The 15,110-nt window shown below is 35.7% G+C and overlaps 1 protein-coding gene across 1 annotated transcript in view; it reads right to left on the reverse strand.

The window, feature by feature from the left end:
* LOC121150871 (fibroblast activation protein alpha) overlaps nucleotides 1-14,884 on the reverse strand; it is a 65,643-nt gene extending 50,759 nt beyond the window's left edge. The window contains exons 1-2 of the mRNA XM_040972042.1: nucleotides 14,656-14,884; nucleotides 14,236-14,320 (exon numbers count right to left, since the gene is read on the reverse strand). Coding sequence (XP_040827976.1) covers nucleotides 14,236-14,320; nucleotides 14,656-14,661 — 91 coding nt within the window. The 5' untranslated portion in view covers nucleotides 14,662-14,884. The remainder of the gene's footprint in view (nucleotides 1-14,235; nucleotides 14,321-14,655) is intronic.
* Between the last annotated feature and the right edge of the window lie 226 nt (nucleotides 14,885-15,110).

Below are 15,110 nucleotides of genomic sequence, written 5' to 3' on the forward strand. Positions count from 1 at the left end.
CTAATTATTCATTTCTGGATGAAGAACAACAATAGTTATCTGAAATCCAAGCTTCATTGAATTGGTACAGCCTACCCTGCCAGTCCTTCCTACCTCTCAGTACTTTCTAGATTCAAATATGCCCAGCATATTGTTCCTTAAATACTTTTCTTAATAGCAGAGCTCTGCTTTTGAAATTTGAGCTCTCCAATCAAGGATTTCTGGGAATCCTTCCCAATCCTGTGGGAACCTTTTTCTGACTCTTGGTTCAGGACAAGCTCTGTTGTTACACATTCCCATGAAACACATTCTGTTGTTGAGTCCTTGCTTTTGTTTATAATGCTGTATGCTTTTGGATAATTATTTTACTGATTATCCAGTTTTGACAATATATTCAAAACAATTGCTGTAAGTTTAAGCACCACGTCTTATTTTGCACATTATCATTATCCAACAAATGCAAGCATTTAACAAACCCCTATTGAATGAGTTAAGGCATGAAAGTAAGATGTAGAATGAATGGATCCATTGGTCAATCAGTTGATGAGATTTGTGTCCTTCTCCCAACCTGCCTTCTTTCCTTCCTTCCTTCCTTCCTTTTCTCTCTCTCTCTCTCTCTTCATAACATTTATTTTATTTTACTTCAAATTCAGATATACAAAGATGAGGAGAGACAGAGAGGAAGATCCTCTGTCTGCTGAGTCACTCCCCAAGTGGTCACAATGGCTGGAGCTGAGCTGATCCAAAGCTAAGAGCCAGGAGCCTTTTCTGGGTCTCCAATGCAGGTGCAGGGTCCCTAGGATTTGAACCATTCTTGACTGCTTTCCCAGGCCACAAGCAGGTTGCTGGATGGGAAGCAGGACTGCTTGGCTATCAACCGGCGTCCATATGGGATCCTGGTTCCTGCAACACAAGGATCTTAGCCACTAGGCTATCGCGCTAGGCCTCCTTCTCTCAATTTTCTATGTGACTGTGGTGGGTCAATCTTTGGCATCATGGTGTGTACTTAGCCATTATACAAAAACTGCACTTAAGATAGTGACAATTCTCCCAAGTATGTCACACTGCATGTTAAATTCTGAAACTCAAGTTGCTCTATTGATCTTGTAGCTATACAAATGTACTGCCATGCAATAAGAGCAAATTCATTAACCAGTTAATTGACTCCTCTGATATTTTAACATTGACACATTACGCATTTTTGCTTGCTTCTCATTTGCCAAAACTTATTCTGGTGACTTTAAGAAAATCTGTAACTGCTGAGCTGCTTTGCAAGTACAAGCAGTGGTTACTTGATGACACGAAGTTATTTTGTTGTGAACCAATGCTCATAATATGTTTTCATAGTAAATAGCTTGTATATAGTACACAATTATAAAGAAAACATTTCATTGAATGGTCTTGTTCAGATTTCATATCACTAGTTTTATAACTCTCATTCAATGAATAAATGACTATTTTTCAAACGACCATTTATGATAATGGCAGAATGACTGCCGAGCATGTAATTCAAATTTATCTAACTCTCCTAGGAGCAAATTATAACCCATTTATAATGTAGTAAAGGGAAAGCGATAACACCAATTTAGTGAGAAATTATTTTACATATGAGATTCATTTAGTTTATGTCTCTACAATTCTGAATATCCAGATGGAAAAAATTAAAATGTAGTGAATGTATTTACTGTGACTACCAAAATAATAAGATTTTTAAAATGTTCTTGAAATTGATTCAATAAATGAATATTACTTTGGTCGTATATTTTTAAATAGTCTATCAGAAATAATGTTTTCATTATGGCTAATGACTTACATCTTGGTTTTCCTATTTAAGTACCTTTACATATAATTCTCCTTACAGTTATGCTTCAATGATACATTCAAAGTTATAATTACTCTTTATTTTAATACAAGGTTAACTTAAGTCAGATAACCTAACTGAAACATTTAATTTATTCTTGGCATATGATAAGCCATTTCTTTTCTAATTTTATTTTTAGTACTGTTTATATAGTTGAGAGGGATGCATATCCTTATGGGCTTCTGATTAGGATGGAGAGGGTCAGACATGAAGAGAAAGGATGGACTACATGTTTCAGTCTTTTTTTTTCCTCCTATGTCTGCAGGGAAGGAAGGGAGAGAGTGGCTCCTTGCTGTCAAAATACATTAATAATCAGAAATGGTGGTCCCCTGAGGACACCCCAGACACCCTGATGTTGGGAACAGTGTTCAGAGGGTTACTTGAGTGGTCTCAATAGCCCCCAAGATGTTGTTGGTTTGGTTGTTCCAGGATGAAGAAAATCTTTCCAAGGCCTGCTAATTAACAAAGTCTTCTTTAGTGCATCTACAGACTTAGGAATATACCACAAAACTTGTCCAGAAGACTTGTCTAGTCTGTTCCACTTTCCATTCTTTGACAAGGTAGTTGACATTCTCTGCTGGTCTAGATAAGCTGACTGTCATGTTCCTTGTGTGCATCTGGACATACTATCTCCAAGTTTTGCGTGTGCCAAAAGTTACTTCAACCCAACCTGGTATGGCCTCCTGTAGTTTCAGCTCTTGCTGGTTAGTTTTGCAGCCCATCCTAGCCAGCCATATCCCACCCCTGTCCTGACTCTTGAACATGTTAGTAGGTGCTGCAACTGAACCCATCTTGTCTGGTCCCCAGATCTGATGCATACAAATGCTGAGGAATGCTGCAGCCTTGCCTGTCCTGCCCCTACCTCTGCCCAGCTCTGTGCACCCAAGTTCCCCTTCCAGACCTGCTTCCAGTCCCTGACCCCATGTGTGCCAGCAGGGGATTGGCCCTTGTTGGTATGGTCTACCCTCAATATTCTTCAAATAAATATTTGATGCATTTTTCCTCTGAACAAATTTGTTCATTAGAACCTATGGTGTTGTTTTTGAATATCTATGAAAACCACAATTTGAGAAATACAGTTTAAGATTAACCTTCAAGGACATATATTTAAGATTCACATCTGTTCATGGGTTCTCAATTTTATTGTAATTTCTTCAGTGCCACATGGGTCATGAGTAGCACCAATTTCTTCAAGAAGGCTTTTGATTTTCTTTTCATCATTCTAGCAATGCATTGGCATTTTTGTAGCAAGTTCGTTAACTTCATACTGATGAAAGTTTACTACTTTTCCTCCCTGTTGTATACTGTGTTCACTGGCTCTGTATTTAAGGAGATGTATAATGAAAGTGTAGCAGAGACTGACATGTTCAGATATGGAGACAAAGTGCAGTATGTCTCTATGTATCCACCCAAAGATGGACTCCCAGTGAAAAAGCTGAAGATATTCTAACAGCAGGATGCTGAACTCTCCAACATTGTCCATGCCTACAGTGTCAGGAAATACCTCAGTAACAGCATGATGGACTTATGACTCTTCCTGAAGGACCACCCATTGTACTACTAGAGGGTAAATCAGTGGGTTGGGGAAGAGGGATGGGAAATCATAAAACAATAATAAAAAATTAATTAAAATGTTCACATTTGTTTCACTTTGAATTAATAGATTATACTTCGAGCATTTTGGCTATTATCTAGCACCATAGATGAACTACACAAAAAAGGAATTTCAAATCATTTTAAAATTCATACTTGTTTTCTTTTTTATGTCATTAATGATCTTCCTGGTCCTTACAGATCTCTCTGAAAGTTTGGTGATTAGTTATCTGTTCTTTTACATCTCTGTGTAATGTCGATTACTCAGGAAGGTTATATTTGATGGTGTATTTGATATTACTTCCTAGTTAGTCATTTATTTTATATGGGTGGATAGTAGCTAGAAATGCCAACAATCTATATAGAGAATTTAGCATATGTCCCATTGTGACTCAAAATATTGGAAAAGCAACTTTAAACATGCATTAATCATGCTACCAATTGCCATAAGAGAGTAGTATTTCACCCAAAAACTAATGAATATGTGTACAAAAAAAAGTATATTTATGTGAGCCAACTACATTTACATGGAAATAGGGTTACTGCTGCAGATTGCAATAAAATCATTATTTCTAATCTTATGTTACCTTTACAAGATACCTCATACATGCTGTGCCCAGGTCTTCGAAAGTGTAAATATGTTGGTGTAGGTTTTGGTACCATGTAAGTGTCCACCAAGTATCGCTGGATGGTTTTAAATTAGGCATTTTCTATTCCTATTGAAATGATCACATGCTTATAAGAGGAATAGAATTATGTATCTGTTTTAAATGTTGTATTAGGTTACATATTAGAATAAAAACAAAACAAAAAACTGCACTAAGAATTTCAGTCCAGGCTTTTGCTATTTGTATGTTTAGAATGATCATTAATATATTTCATTGAATGTCAATGATAACAGTATTTCATTGCACTATCAGTGCTGATCTTCATAACAATCATCAGCAGAAATGACCTTCAACAAGGTACTATGAAAGCACTACCAGGTTTTTATTAATGTAATCCCTATCTAAATTTGTTAAACATTTTCATATTTGTGTGGCAGTTAATCTTATAATGCATCATTCTTTACCCTTAAACGTCTAAGCTGTGTCTTACTATTATTATTGTTGTATACCCAAAAGCTTGGAGAGCATATGATAAATACACACAGAAAAAAATAGAATAAATACAGCTTTGTATGAAAACCACTTAACCAAATTGATAGAATTTGGGTTAGCTTATTCTTAATAACTCCCTGAAAAAGATGTAGCTGTGCTCTGCTTTTGCAGAGTTGTAAACCTGACTCATAGAATCTCTCTCTAGATATACCTTCACTGACACTGATATCAAGATGTGATCCTTGAAGCCACTTGGAGTAGTTGTTTAAAAGGCAGATTCTTAGTCCTTATCTCAAACCTAAAGAGTCAGAATCTAAGAGTAGAATCCTTAACAAGCCCGTGAGTAGTTCTGCAAAGGCTTTAAAAACCCAATTTAATGATTTCAACGAATCCAATGCTCATTGTACACCTGTGCCTTTCAATCAAATTGTGGCTTGAATATAAACTCCTGGTGAGTGAGGCTGGCCTGCACAGCAATATAGACTTTAAAGAGAATGGATGCCACTTAATTCAGTATAATTCATGGATGTTAAATAAAATTAATTGTCACACTAATGCTTACATTGCTATTCAATGATCTTAAAAACTGCCTCCAAACAGTCTCTTCGTTATAGATACTGTCCATTTCCCAACAATGTCTTACTATAATTGATGGTGACTTTAAAGTTTCATTCTGGCATTTAAAATTCTTACAATATAGTAGTTAAGCAGAAGTAGCAATGAATTCTGAAAGCCCCTTCCCTTTTATACAAAACTGACACTTTATTAACACTTAATTCCTCACAATCCTCTTAGATTTGATTTGTTCTCTTTAGCATCGTTGCTTTTACATTCTAATTAACTATTTTAATTATTTGCATTTTCAACTTATTAAATCACAGCTGAACATTGTTTCATTTATAAGCCCGAGAAATTACAGTTCACAATGATTCACAAGCAAGTAATAGATTCTCTGTGCTCCTAGAGCTTTGCTTCTTTTTGATTAGTATTCTGTTTCTGTTTCTGCCATTTAACTGTCTAGTCCTGAGAAATTGGAAAGTGTTAAAATTTGCCAAGTTCTTACATACAAGATCCTTTTAAATCCTCACAACAACCTTCATGGATAAATATTACTATTAACATCATTTTACAGGTTAGGGAAAGGAAATTACTGAGGAGAGCTAATTTGTCTAATGCTATTTGTCTAATAGCAAAGCTGACCTTTAATTCTAGCTCCATTTGACTTTGGTGGAGGGATACTTTAGCACTATATTACAATTTAAAGCAAAAACACATATGTAAAAAGAAAAACCCACATACGTAAAACACCACTGCAACAATACAGAAAAGACGCAGACAATAAGGAAGAGTTAACCAGCACACAGTAGCAAAGAACAATTGTACAGCAGAAGCTAAGTTGTGTTGTAACAAGCTAATTCTCTCTCTGTGCCACCAGAATCCCACATGAGTACCAGGTAGCAGGTGAGCCCTGGCTACTCCACTTCTGATCCAGCTCCCTGCTACTGGCCTGGGAAAACAACAAAGAATGGCTCAAGGCCTGGTTCTCTGCACCTTTATGGGAGACCCAGAAGACCCTCCTAGCTCCCCCAGCTTCAGACCTACTCAGCTTTGGCCATTGTGGCCATTTGGGGAGTGAATAAGCTGATGGATGATTTCTCTCTCTCTCCCTCCTTCTCTCTCTCTGGAACTCTAACTTGCAAGTAAAATACATAACTCTTTCAAAAAAAAAAAAGCTAAATTGATCGGAAATGCTACAATTTGAACTTTATCAAAGCAAAGAAGTTACTACCTATAAAGTTTTTATTCTACAGCCAATAATTTTTTTTTAATTTAAAAAAAGGTCCATGCCTCTCCCATGTTTTTGCACATTAATGGCACTGTCCACTAATCCTTATATCCTCACGCAGACACTTGAGAATGATCCTTGATCTTCCTATCTTATTCCATTGTCCAGCATATAGGCCTGACACCTCTGGTAAGCCTTTTATTCTCTGTTGCTGCATTTCTATAGCATGCCCATTGTCAAGTCTTACATGAATTACAGTGCTTGAATGCTCCTTATAGAGTTTCATTCCTGACTTTTTCTTTGTGGCTCTTCATCTTCATACTGATAACAATGAAAATTATGGATATGTTTATTAGTCATTTGTGTATCTTCTTTGGAAAGATATCTGTCCTTCATTTTTCAATTGGGCTATTATTGAATTGTGAGTTATTTTTATATTCTGGGCAAAATGCCCTTATCAGATCCATAAAACTGTTTAAAAAGCTTGTGGAATGTGAAGTTAAAAGATGTTTATAGTCATGCAAATTATTTCAAGATTTAGATATGGTTATTCCATAATTTATATTAAAAATTTTGAAATTTTTGTTTTATAAAAAAATTTTCCATTTTGCATGTAGTATTTTCACCTTTTCGATTGTGTCCTTAGCAATGCAAAGTGTTAAAATATGAAGAAATGCAACTAACATAATTTTGCTTAGTTACTTTGTCTTTGAGATTTAAGAACTCATTGCCTAAGATAAGAACTTTAGACTATTTGCCATTACTTTTACGTCTTCTTGGCAGAGCCAACATTATTCCTTTGCAATGGATACCATATTTTTGTCAGTACCACTTGTTGGAAGGTTTTCATCTGTGAATTTCATGCGGTTTGATTGAAAATCACTGAGTTGTAAATATAGGACTTTACTGTGAACTATGAAGTTTATCCTATTTACCTAGCTGTTAATACCTGTGCAGATAGCATACTGTCCGGATTATGTAGGTTTGTAGTACATTTTGAAGTAAGGGCATGTGATTTCTCCAAGTTTCTTTTTCAGTATTGTTCAGCTCATTTTTAGTTCCTTGTATTCTTACATGAATTTTATGGTAAGCTTGTCAATTTCTGCAAATATTGTTCCCTCAAAAAAAGATTTATTTAACTTTATTGGAAAGTCAGATTTACAGAGAGAAACATCTTCCATCCATTGCTGTACTCCCCAAGTGGCCACAACAGCTAGAACTGAGCCAATCCAAAGCCAGGAGCCAGGAGCTTCTTCCAGGTCTCCCACACAGGTGCAGGGTCTGGCAGATGCCAGGTGAGGATTTAGCTACTAGGATATCACATCAGACCCTCTACAAAGAATTCTTTATGGTATCTGAACTGAAATATCCTTTAATCTGTAGATAAATTTGAGATGTGTTGTTCTCTTTAAAAATATTAAACTTTCTGGTCCCTGATCAGAAAATCTTTTCACTTATTTAGATTTTTTAATTGCTTTTTGCTTAAGAAAAGCATTAAACATTTTATGTGTTGATCTTGCATTCTACAATTTTATGGGTTAGTTCTGCTAGTTTCAGTGAATTTCTTTGGATTTTATCTGAGATTGTATCATCTACAATAAGAGGTTATTTTATGGGCCCAGCACAATAGCCTAGAATCTAAGGTTCTCTCCTTCCAAGTGCTGGGATCACATATGGGCACCGCTTCTAATCCTGGCATCCCTGCTTCCCATCCAGCTCCGTGCTTGTGGCCTGGGAAAGCAGTCAAGGATGGCTCAAAGCTTTGGGACCCTGCATCCATGGGGGAGACACCAAAAAAGGCTCTAGGCTTCTGGCTTCGGATTGGTTCAGTTCCGGCCGTTGCAGCCATTTGGGGCATGAATCAGTACATGGAAGATCTTCCTCTCTGTCTTTCTTACTCTCTTATATATGACTTTGCAATAAAAAAAAAATCTTTAAAAAATAAGAGAGATTATTTTACTTCTTCCCTGCAACTTGCATACTTTTATTTCTTTCCCTTGCTTAATTACCCTGTCCAGTACCACCAATAAAATGTTAAATGAAAGTGGTGAAAACAGACATACTGTTATTAATATTAAGGGTAAAAGCATTGAATCTTTTGCTACTAAATGTGACAATTGTTGCTATTTTTTAATGGGTGTTTGATCAGCTTGAGGAAGACTAGTATTTCTAATGTGTCAAATATTTGTATCACAAAAAGTGCTATTGTTTTCAGATTCTTTTTCTGCCTACTTTGTAACAATTAATAACAATAATGCTTGGTGAATTAGTTGACTTTGAACTGCTAAAGCAATGTTGTATTCTTTGTAGAAATCTGTTGTTATGTAATATTTGTTATATTCCTAATTTAGTTTTCTATTATTTTATTGAGAATGTGTAAGATAAATAAGACATACAGCTTTATAGCTTTCTCTTCTTGTGTTATCGGTCTGTTTTTTGTACCAGGTAACACTGGCCTTACAGAATGGCTTGAGAGTTTCTGTATTCTGTTTTTTGAAGGAGTTTTTGAAATGTTGGAAATAATTATTTAGATGTTTTATAAAGCATCAGTGAAATCATCAGGGTCTAAAATTTTCTTGTGGGAAGTTCTGAGTTACTATATCTCTTCTGGTTTTATAGCTCAGTTTGTGCTTTCTATTTTTTTTGTCAGTAAACTCTGGTAGTATCTTTCTAGAAAAGGTTTATTTCATTTAAGTTACTTGAATTCTTTTTAACACACAATTGTCGTAACTTGTTCTTAAAGTGAATCCTAACAATTTTTCACCAAGTTCTAATCTGTTTTAATTCACATGGTGAATAATACTATTAATTCTATCATTACTAGGAATTCATGTAAATAAGCATAAGTTATTTGATTTTTACTATATAGTTCACAAGAATATTAGAGATGAAAAATCAATAAAAAATTGATATTAACTGTTCTGTGACCAGATAATGTTAATTTGCTGTTGACATTTTAATTATTGGTATATCCTAAGGCTCAGTTTGACTGCATCAGATTTTAAAATCTTTTAACCCACTTCCCCAAACTGAGCTTTGGAATATGTTTTTCTCAGGGGATGCCTGTGACTAGGTGTCATTATGTAAGTTGTAACACAATTAATTTGCTTTGCTTTGGAATTACAAGGCAGGTAAACTCTTCAGTACTGCAGGAGTCATTCAAAGATTTAGATGATTTTTCTGGGTATTTTAAATTTGCCAAAACTCACAGAAAGTCTGTCAAGATTTTATTTTCTGTGATTTCTAAGAGCTCAATGCCAATTATAGGGGAAAAAAACATACTAATTTCAAAAGCCCTTTTGTGTTCATGAACCTTTTGAATGTTTCCTTCAAGCTTCCAGTTTCCCATGTTTCCTCTAAAGAAATAGTGAATATATAAATCTAGAGCTCTTAGGGTATTTGACGGAGTCTCTTTCCCAGTCCTCTTAGGGAAATTCTAAAACCGTAAAAACGTATACAACTCCTTTGAAAGTGATTTTATTTTATTTACCACAAGTTATTGTTGAGATTATTATACTAACATTGATGATAATACAACAACAGAGAATTTCTACCTAAAACCTAATCATTTTAAATAATTTTTCTTTTTATAACATATGGATTTTCTATCTAAATTATGTTTCATTTCAGATATTTTCTATCTAAATTATGTTTCATTTCAGATATTTTCTATCTAAATTATGTTTAATTTAATATATTTTCTGAAAATATTTGCATATTTTCTAGGTATGTAATCATTATAAATATATACATATAGCACATACATAATCATTAATTTACAAATATGTATATGCCTTTTTTCCTTGTTAATTGACTTTAATAGTTTTGGCCTCTCCACATAGCTCTACCAGTTCAGTTCTTTAGATTTCCCAACATTTTTCTGGTTCAGGATCTTTGAACCTTTTTCTCCCTTTGCATCAAGGATATTTCTACCATTTTGTGTCTTATTCTCAAAATTTTGGCTCAAATGTCACTTCATCAAAATTTTCATTTCCTCCCCTATAGTGGACAGAATAATGTTTTTTCCAGTAGATTGAGGACTCAACTCCTAAAGTGACAGTATGTGGACACAGAGGACCTTTGAGAGGGTAATTAGGGCATCAGATGGGAGCCCTAGTACAACAGGACTGTTGAGACACTGGATATGTACACACACAGAGAAAATGCAAAGGGCAGCATAGCTGTCTGCAAGCCAAGGAGAGAAACTTCTGGAAAAACCAAACTGTCTGACACCTGGATCTTTAATTTCTAGCCTGCAGAACTGTTAAAAGAGAAATATTAATTGTTTAAGTCACATAGCCTAGAACATCTTGTCTTGGTGACATGAACTTAACACATGGGTACAGGGACCCAAGGACTTGGGCCATCCTGTGCTGCTTTCCCAAGCCATAAGCAGAGAGCTGGATTGGCAGTAGAGTAGCCGGGATATGAACTGGTGTCCATATGGGATGCTGGCATTAAAAGCACAGAATCAGCCTGCTTTGCCTCTGAGTTGGTCACAACATAAAGAGATTTTTTAAAGTTTGTGAAAACAAGTTTTGAAATACATACTTCCTTTTTTCAGACTACACATTTTCCAGGAGCCTACTGAGGATCGCTCATACAAAAGGTCTGTGAGGTGACCTTGTCATTAAGAAAGAAAAGAGAAAACTCTTGGCCTGTTTGCAGCTTTGCACAATAAAAGGGACTACGCTGGAGCAGAACAGCAAGAAACAAAGTAAATGGAGGTAGGAGAGAAGAAAAGGAGCTGTAGAAGAACTGTAAAATGAAAGCAAGTGCGACATCCTAGGTCCATGGGATAGACATTCATGTGTGGGACCTGGTGGCGTGGTCTAGTGGCTAGAGTGCCCGCCTTGAACGCTACAGGATCCCATATGGGTGCCGGTTCTAATCCCGGCAGACGGAAGATCTTCCTCTCTCTCTCCTCCTCTCTGTATATCTGACTTTGTAATAAGAATAGATAAATCTTAAAAAAAAAAAAAAGAAAAAAAAAAGAAAGAAAAGAAACTCATGTGTGGCTCTCAATTTGAAAAAAAATTAATAAAAAATAAAAAATTTGGAAGTTTTTAAAGAACTTTTCCCAGATATCTATGATTATGCTGGTGATCCTCCTTCATTTCACTATATTTTGTTATTTGTTCTTCAGATCTTACTAAATTATTTCAAAGCTTGTTTAATCTTAATCTGGTGCTCCCAACTTTCTCCTTTTGTGCAACATCCCCTCTTTTTGTCTTTCATTTAAATGTGCTTGGGAATTGCAGAAATCCTTCTTCAGTTACTGGTAATGATGACCATTCATTACCATGTATACAAAGAACTTGACTTCTAATATCTTGCCTTTGAAAAATAAGTATATATCACTTACCTTTATATCTTCAGAAACCAGGATGATGGGCAGGTGATTATTAGTGCTTAACACATTAATACATAAATAAATGAATAAATATTTCCTAACTATTTCTTTATGCTTCTTAAGAAAATTCTATTTTTACCTTGTTGTATAGATCTGGGCTAAAACTACAAGGGCACCTAAGGGAAATGTTGAAGTAATGGAATTTCTGATGACGCATGAATTGAAGGCTAAGAAGTAGCTTTCTTGGGTAAGAATTCTATTTTTTCCCCTTCCTCTTTCCCTTTGCTGCCTGTCATCTAAAATCCTTTCTCACCAGGCAGTGAGCAGATGTGAAAGTGAGAGTTGGACCTAGTACTCAAAACTGGAGATGACTGAAGAGTGAGTCTAGTGTGAGAAGAAAAGAGAAAAGAGAGAATTCCCAAGTCAGAGGCCCTTTCTCTTAACATTGATATGATACTGTCTCACAGAAAGGCAACTTTCCCTAGTCCACTAAGAAAGTAGGGCAGTGACTAGTGCCACTTGCTCGCCATCCAAGGGGGGCTGGTGCTAAGGCACAGGAGATTAATCTACCACTTGCAGCACTAACATCCCACAGAAACTCTAGTTTGAGACTCAGTAACTCCACTTTTGATCCAGCTCCCTGCTAACATGCCTGGGAAAACAGACCTGGATGAAGCTCCTGCTCTAGACTTTAGTCCAAACCTTGTCTACTGTAGACGCTTGGGGAGTAAATCAGCAGGTGGAAAATCTCTCCCTGTCCCTCTGCCTTTCCCTCTCTTTATATAACTCTGCATTGCAATCAATAAATCAGTCTTTAAAAATAACTTACTTGGCATTATATGAAATTAGGTGAATTATGTGAAATTCTTCAGCAAATTCAGGGTGGAAACAGAGTGTCATTATGGATGGAAACAGTAGTTTTTAATTATTCATAGTTTCTATTCCTGAATGAGTATTGAAATTTTACTTTAAGCTCAATTTGAATATCTTACTTTATCAGAGAATTCATTTAGTCTGGCTATTATCTTGCTGGTTAAAAATTGAAAACTATGTTATACGTAACATAGAACTTTTATTCTGTGCAAAGTTTACAATATGTATTTGTGGATAAGCCTTGCAAACCTAAACTTGTGAAGTGGATAAGGACTAGATTATATATAACTATGCCAATGGTTGAAGGTTCGCAATTACTTGCTTTCTATCCAAAAATGTATAAACATAATTCTTACTAGAAATGGGGGCCTCAAATTCCAAAGCAAACATCCATGTAGTTATAGAGATAGGCTCACAATATAATCCGTATTTTTATCTTAAACACATTTGTTTCTGAGATAACAAAGCATCTCTTTGAGCACTGTTGATGCTCCTCTTAAAAATCAGGAGCTAATTTTAATGATTAAGCATTCAAAGGATCAGTAAGCCCTAATGTACCACCTAGCAACCACCGGAGTGAAAGAACTGAGACTCTGAAATAAAAAAATTTATCTGAAGACAATTTTAATGAAAAATATACAAACACTTCAATGGTCTAAGAGACATCATTTGCTAACAAAGATGAGAAGGAAAGATTGAAAATTAATAAGAACACTGCCTTAATATAAGAGTTAACCTACTCATTTTATAATTCTATGAAAATCCCAAAATTTAGAAAATTTCAAAATACGTTTCAATAATTCTTGTTTGTAAAAGCACGAGATTTCCTTCAGACTTCCTACACACTTTAGTGGAAGACATGGCATTGATCTTTCTTTGCCATATGTTAACTTTTAAACAGAGATATTTCCCACTTCAGGCTTAAACTTTTACTACATGTTAGGACAAATTTTTTCCCTTTCCTTCAACTCCAAGGCATACGATTTATTATCTTTGTGGATTCTCCCCACCCCTCTCAAGAAGTGTGGCTTTCTTTCTGCACGTAAATTTAAACTAACCTATCAGCCCATAGATTTCTTCCAATTTTCAGGGAAGTAGAATCAATGAATTAAATCCTTTTAACATGGATTGAATTGCAGGTACTAGGTTTTCTGACTCAGTTGTCTTTACTACCACATTTAGAGCAATAGTTTTACTTTTTTTTTTTTTTTTTACAGTTGTTCTGACATCTGCTTTCTCAACTTCCTTCCAAAATGTCCAGAAAGACTATTTAGTAACGCAAAACTCCACAGGCTCTGTTTTAACTTTCACATTCCGTTCATTTATGCTTTCCACAAGATAAACAGTAAGGAAAAACAGCATTGTTTTAAAAATACTTTGCTTGGAGACATTTAAGTTGGAATGGCTTGGAAGATTGTATTTAGCATACATTCTCCGGTTTGTGGGAATGATGTAAACTAGCCTTAGGTTTTCCTATGACCTAAATACCACTGTGAGCCTCGCCCTGTTCGTGGCTGAAATGCCTCAGTATTTCTGGTCTTGCACAATACACTCTGAGCTTACATGTCTCCTCAGAAATAACAGAAATAACTTAAAAAAACACCTAGGAAATGCTGGACCACTTGTGGCCACACATTAATGGGTATCTTGGCTATTTTAGCCAGCTGGACAAATCAGAGAAAGTTCTTACCTCTCGAAGGACGTAAGACAATGCACATCACCAATAAGGCAAGCACGGCAGAAGTGGCAACTCCAAATACAATTTTTAACCATGTCTACACAGAATTAGGAAAAACAAATCAGGCATATGTACAGTTCCTGTTAGATAGTTGGAATGACTAGATTTTGTTTACATCCAAATCCTATTTCTCCCTCCCCACAAAGCTTTTGATTGTCTTCCACTGATCTGGTGATAATTGCTGGAATTCCTCCAGTACTGCAGGCACAAATGCTTCGGCAGTATATTTAGAACAACTTTCCAATCCCAACCCACTCCAGGAAGTCAAAACTTAGGTACTGATCCTTACCTTCAAAACAACAGGAAACTCTGGTCACACTCAACCAAGTCAACTCTTACCGTTTAGCAACTGTTAAGACTGCATATGCTCACCTTCATTTTTCCAGATGTTTTTCAAAGTTAGCTAATTCTGGCTTCAGAGCGTGGGTCACTGGAGCTGTGAAAACCGTGGAAAAGACGCAAGTCTGATTCGGAGTTGGAAACCGAAGCCAGGATAAGCTTTTTATTTTTTTAATTTTTTTCTTTCCAAGGACTTTTGAATACCGTGCCAAATTTCAAAAGATTTCTGTAAAATTAGAAACAGATTTTTGGGGGCGTTCTTGGCCTCAGAATGAACTATGAGTGGCTCAAGGGAGGTTTTATAGACTTCTCATCCTTGTGATCTCTACACCAACATCTGCCTACGTTGACATACAGAGGTTTTTTTTTTTTTTTTTTTTTTGCTGTTGTTTGTTTTGCTTTTTTTTTTTTTTTTACGAGTTCAAGTCTCATTTTCCTCTGCATTTCTTTTGCCTTCAAATATTCTTGGGTTTTCAACAACCTTTGTA

Source organism: Ochotona curzoniae, unplaced genomic scaffold (genome assembly GCF_017591425.1).
Source record: "Ochotona curzoniae isolate NIBS_2020 unplaced genomic scaffold, NIBS_Ocur_1.0 contig_2210, whole genome shotgun sequence".
Lineage (NCBI taxonomy): Eukaryota > Metazoa > Chordata > Mammalia > Lagomorpha > Ochotonidae > Ochotona > Ochotona curzoniae.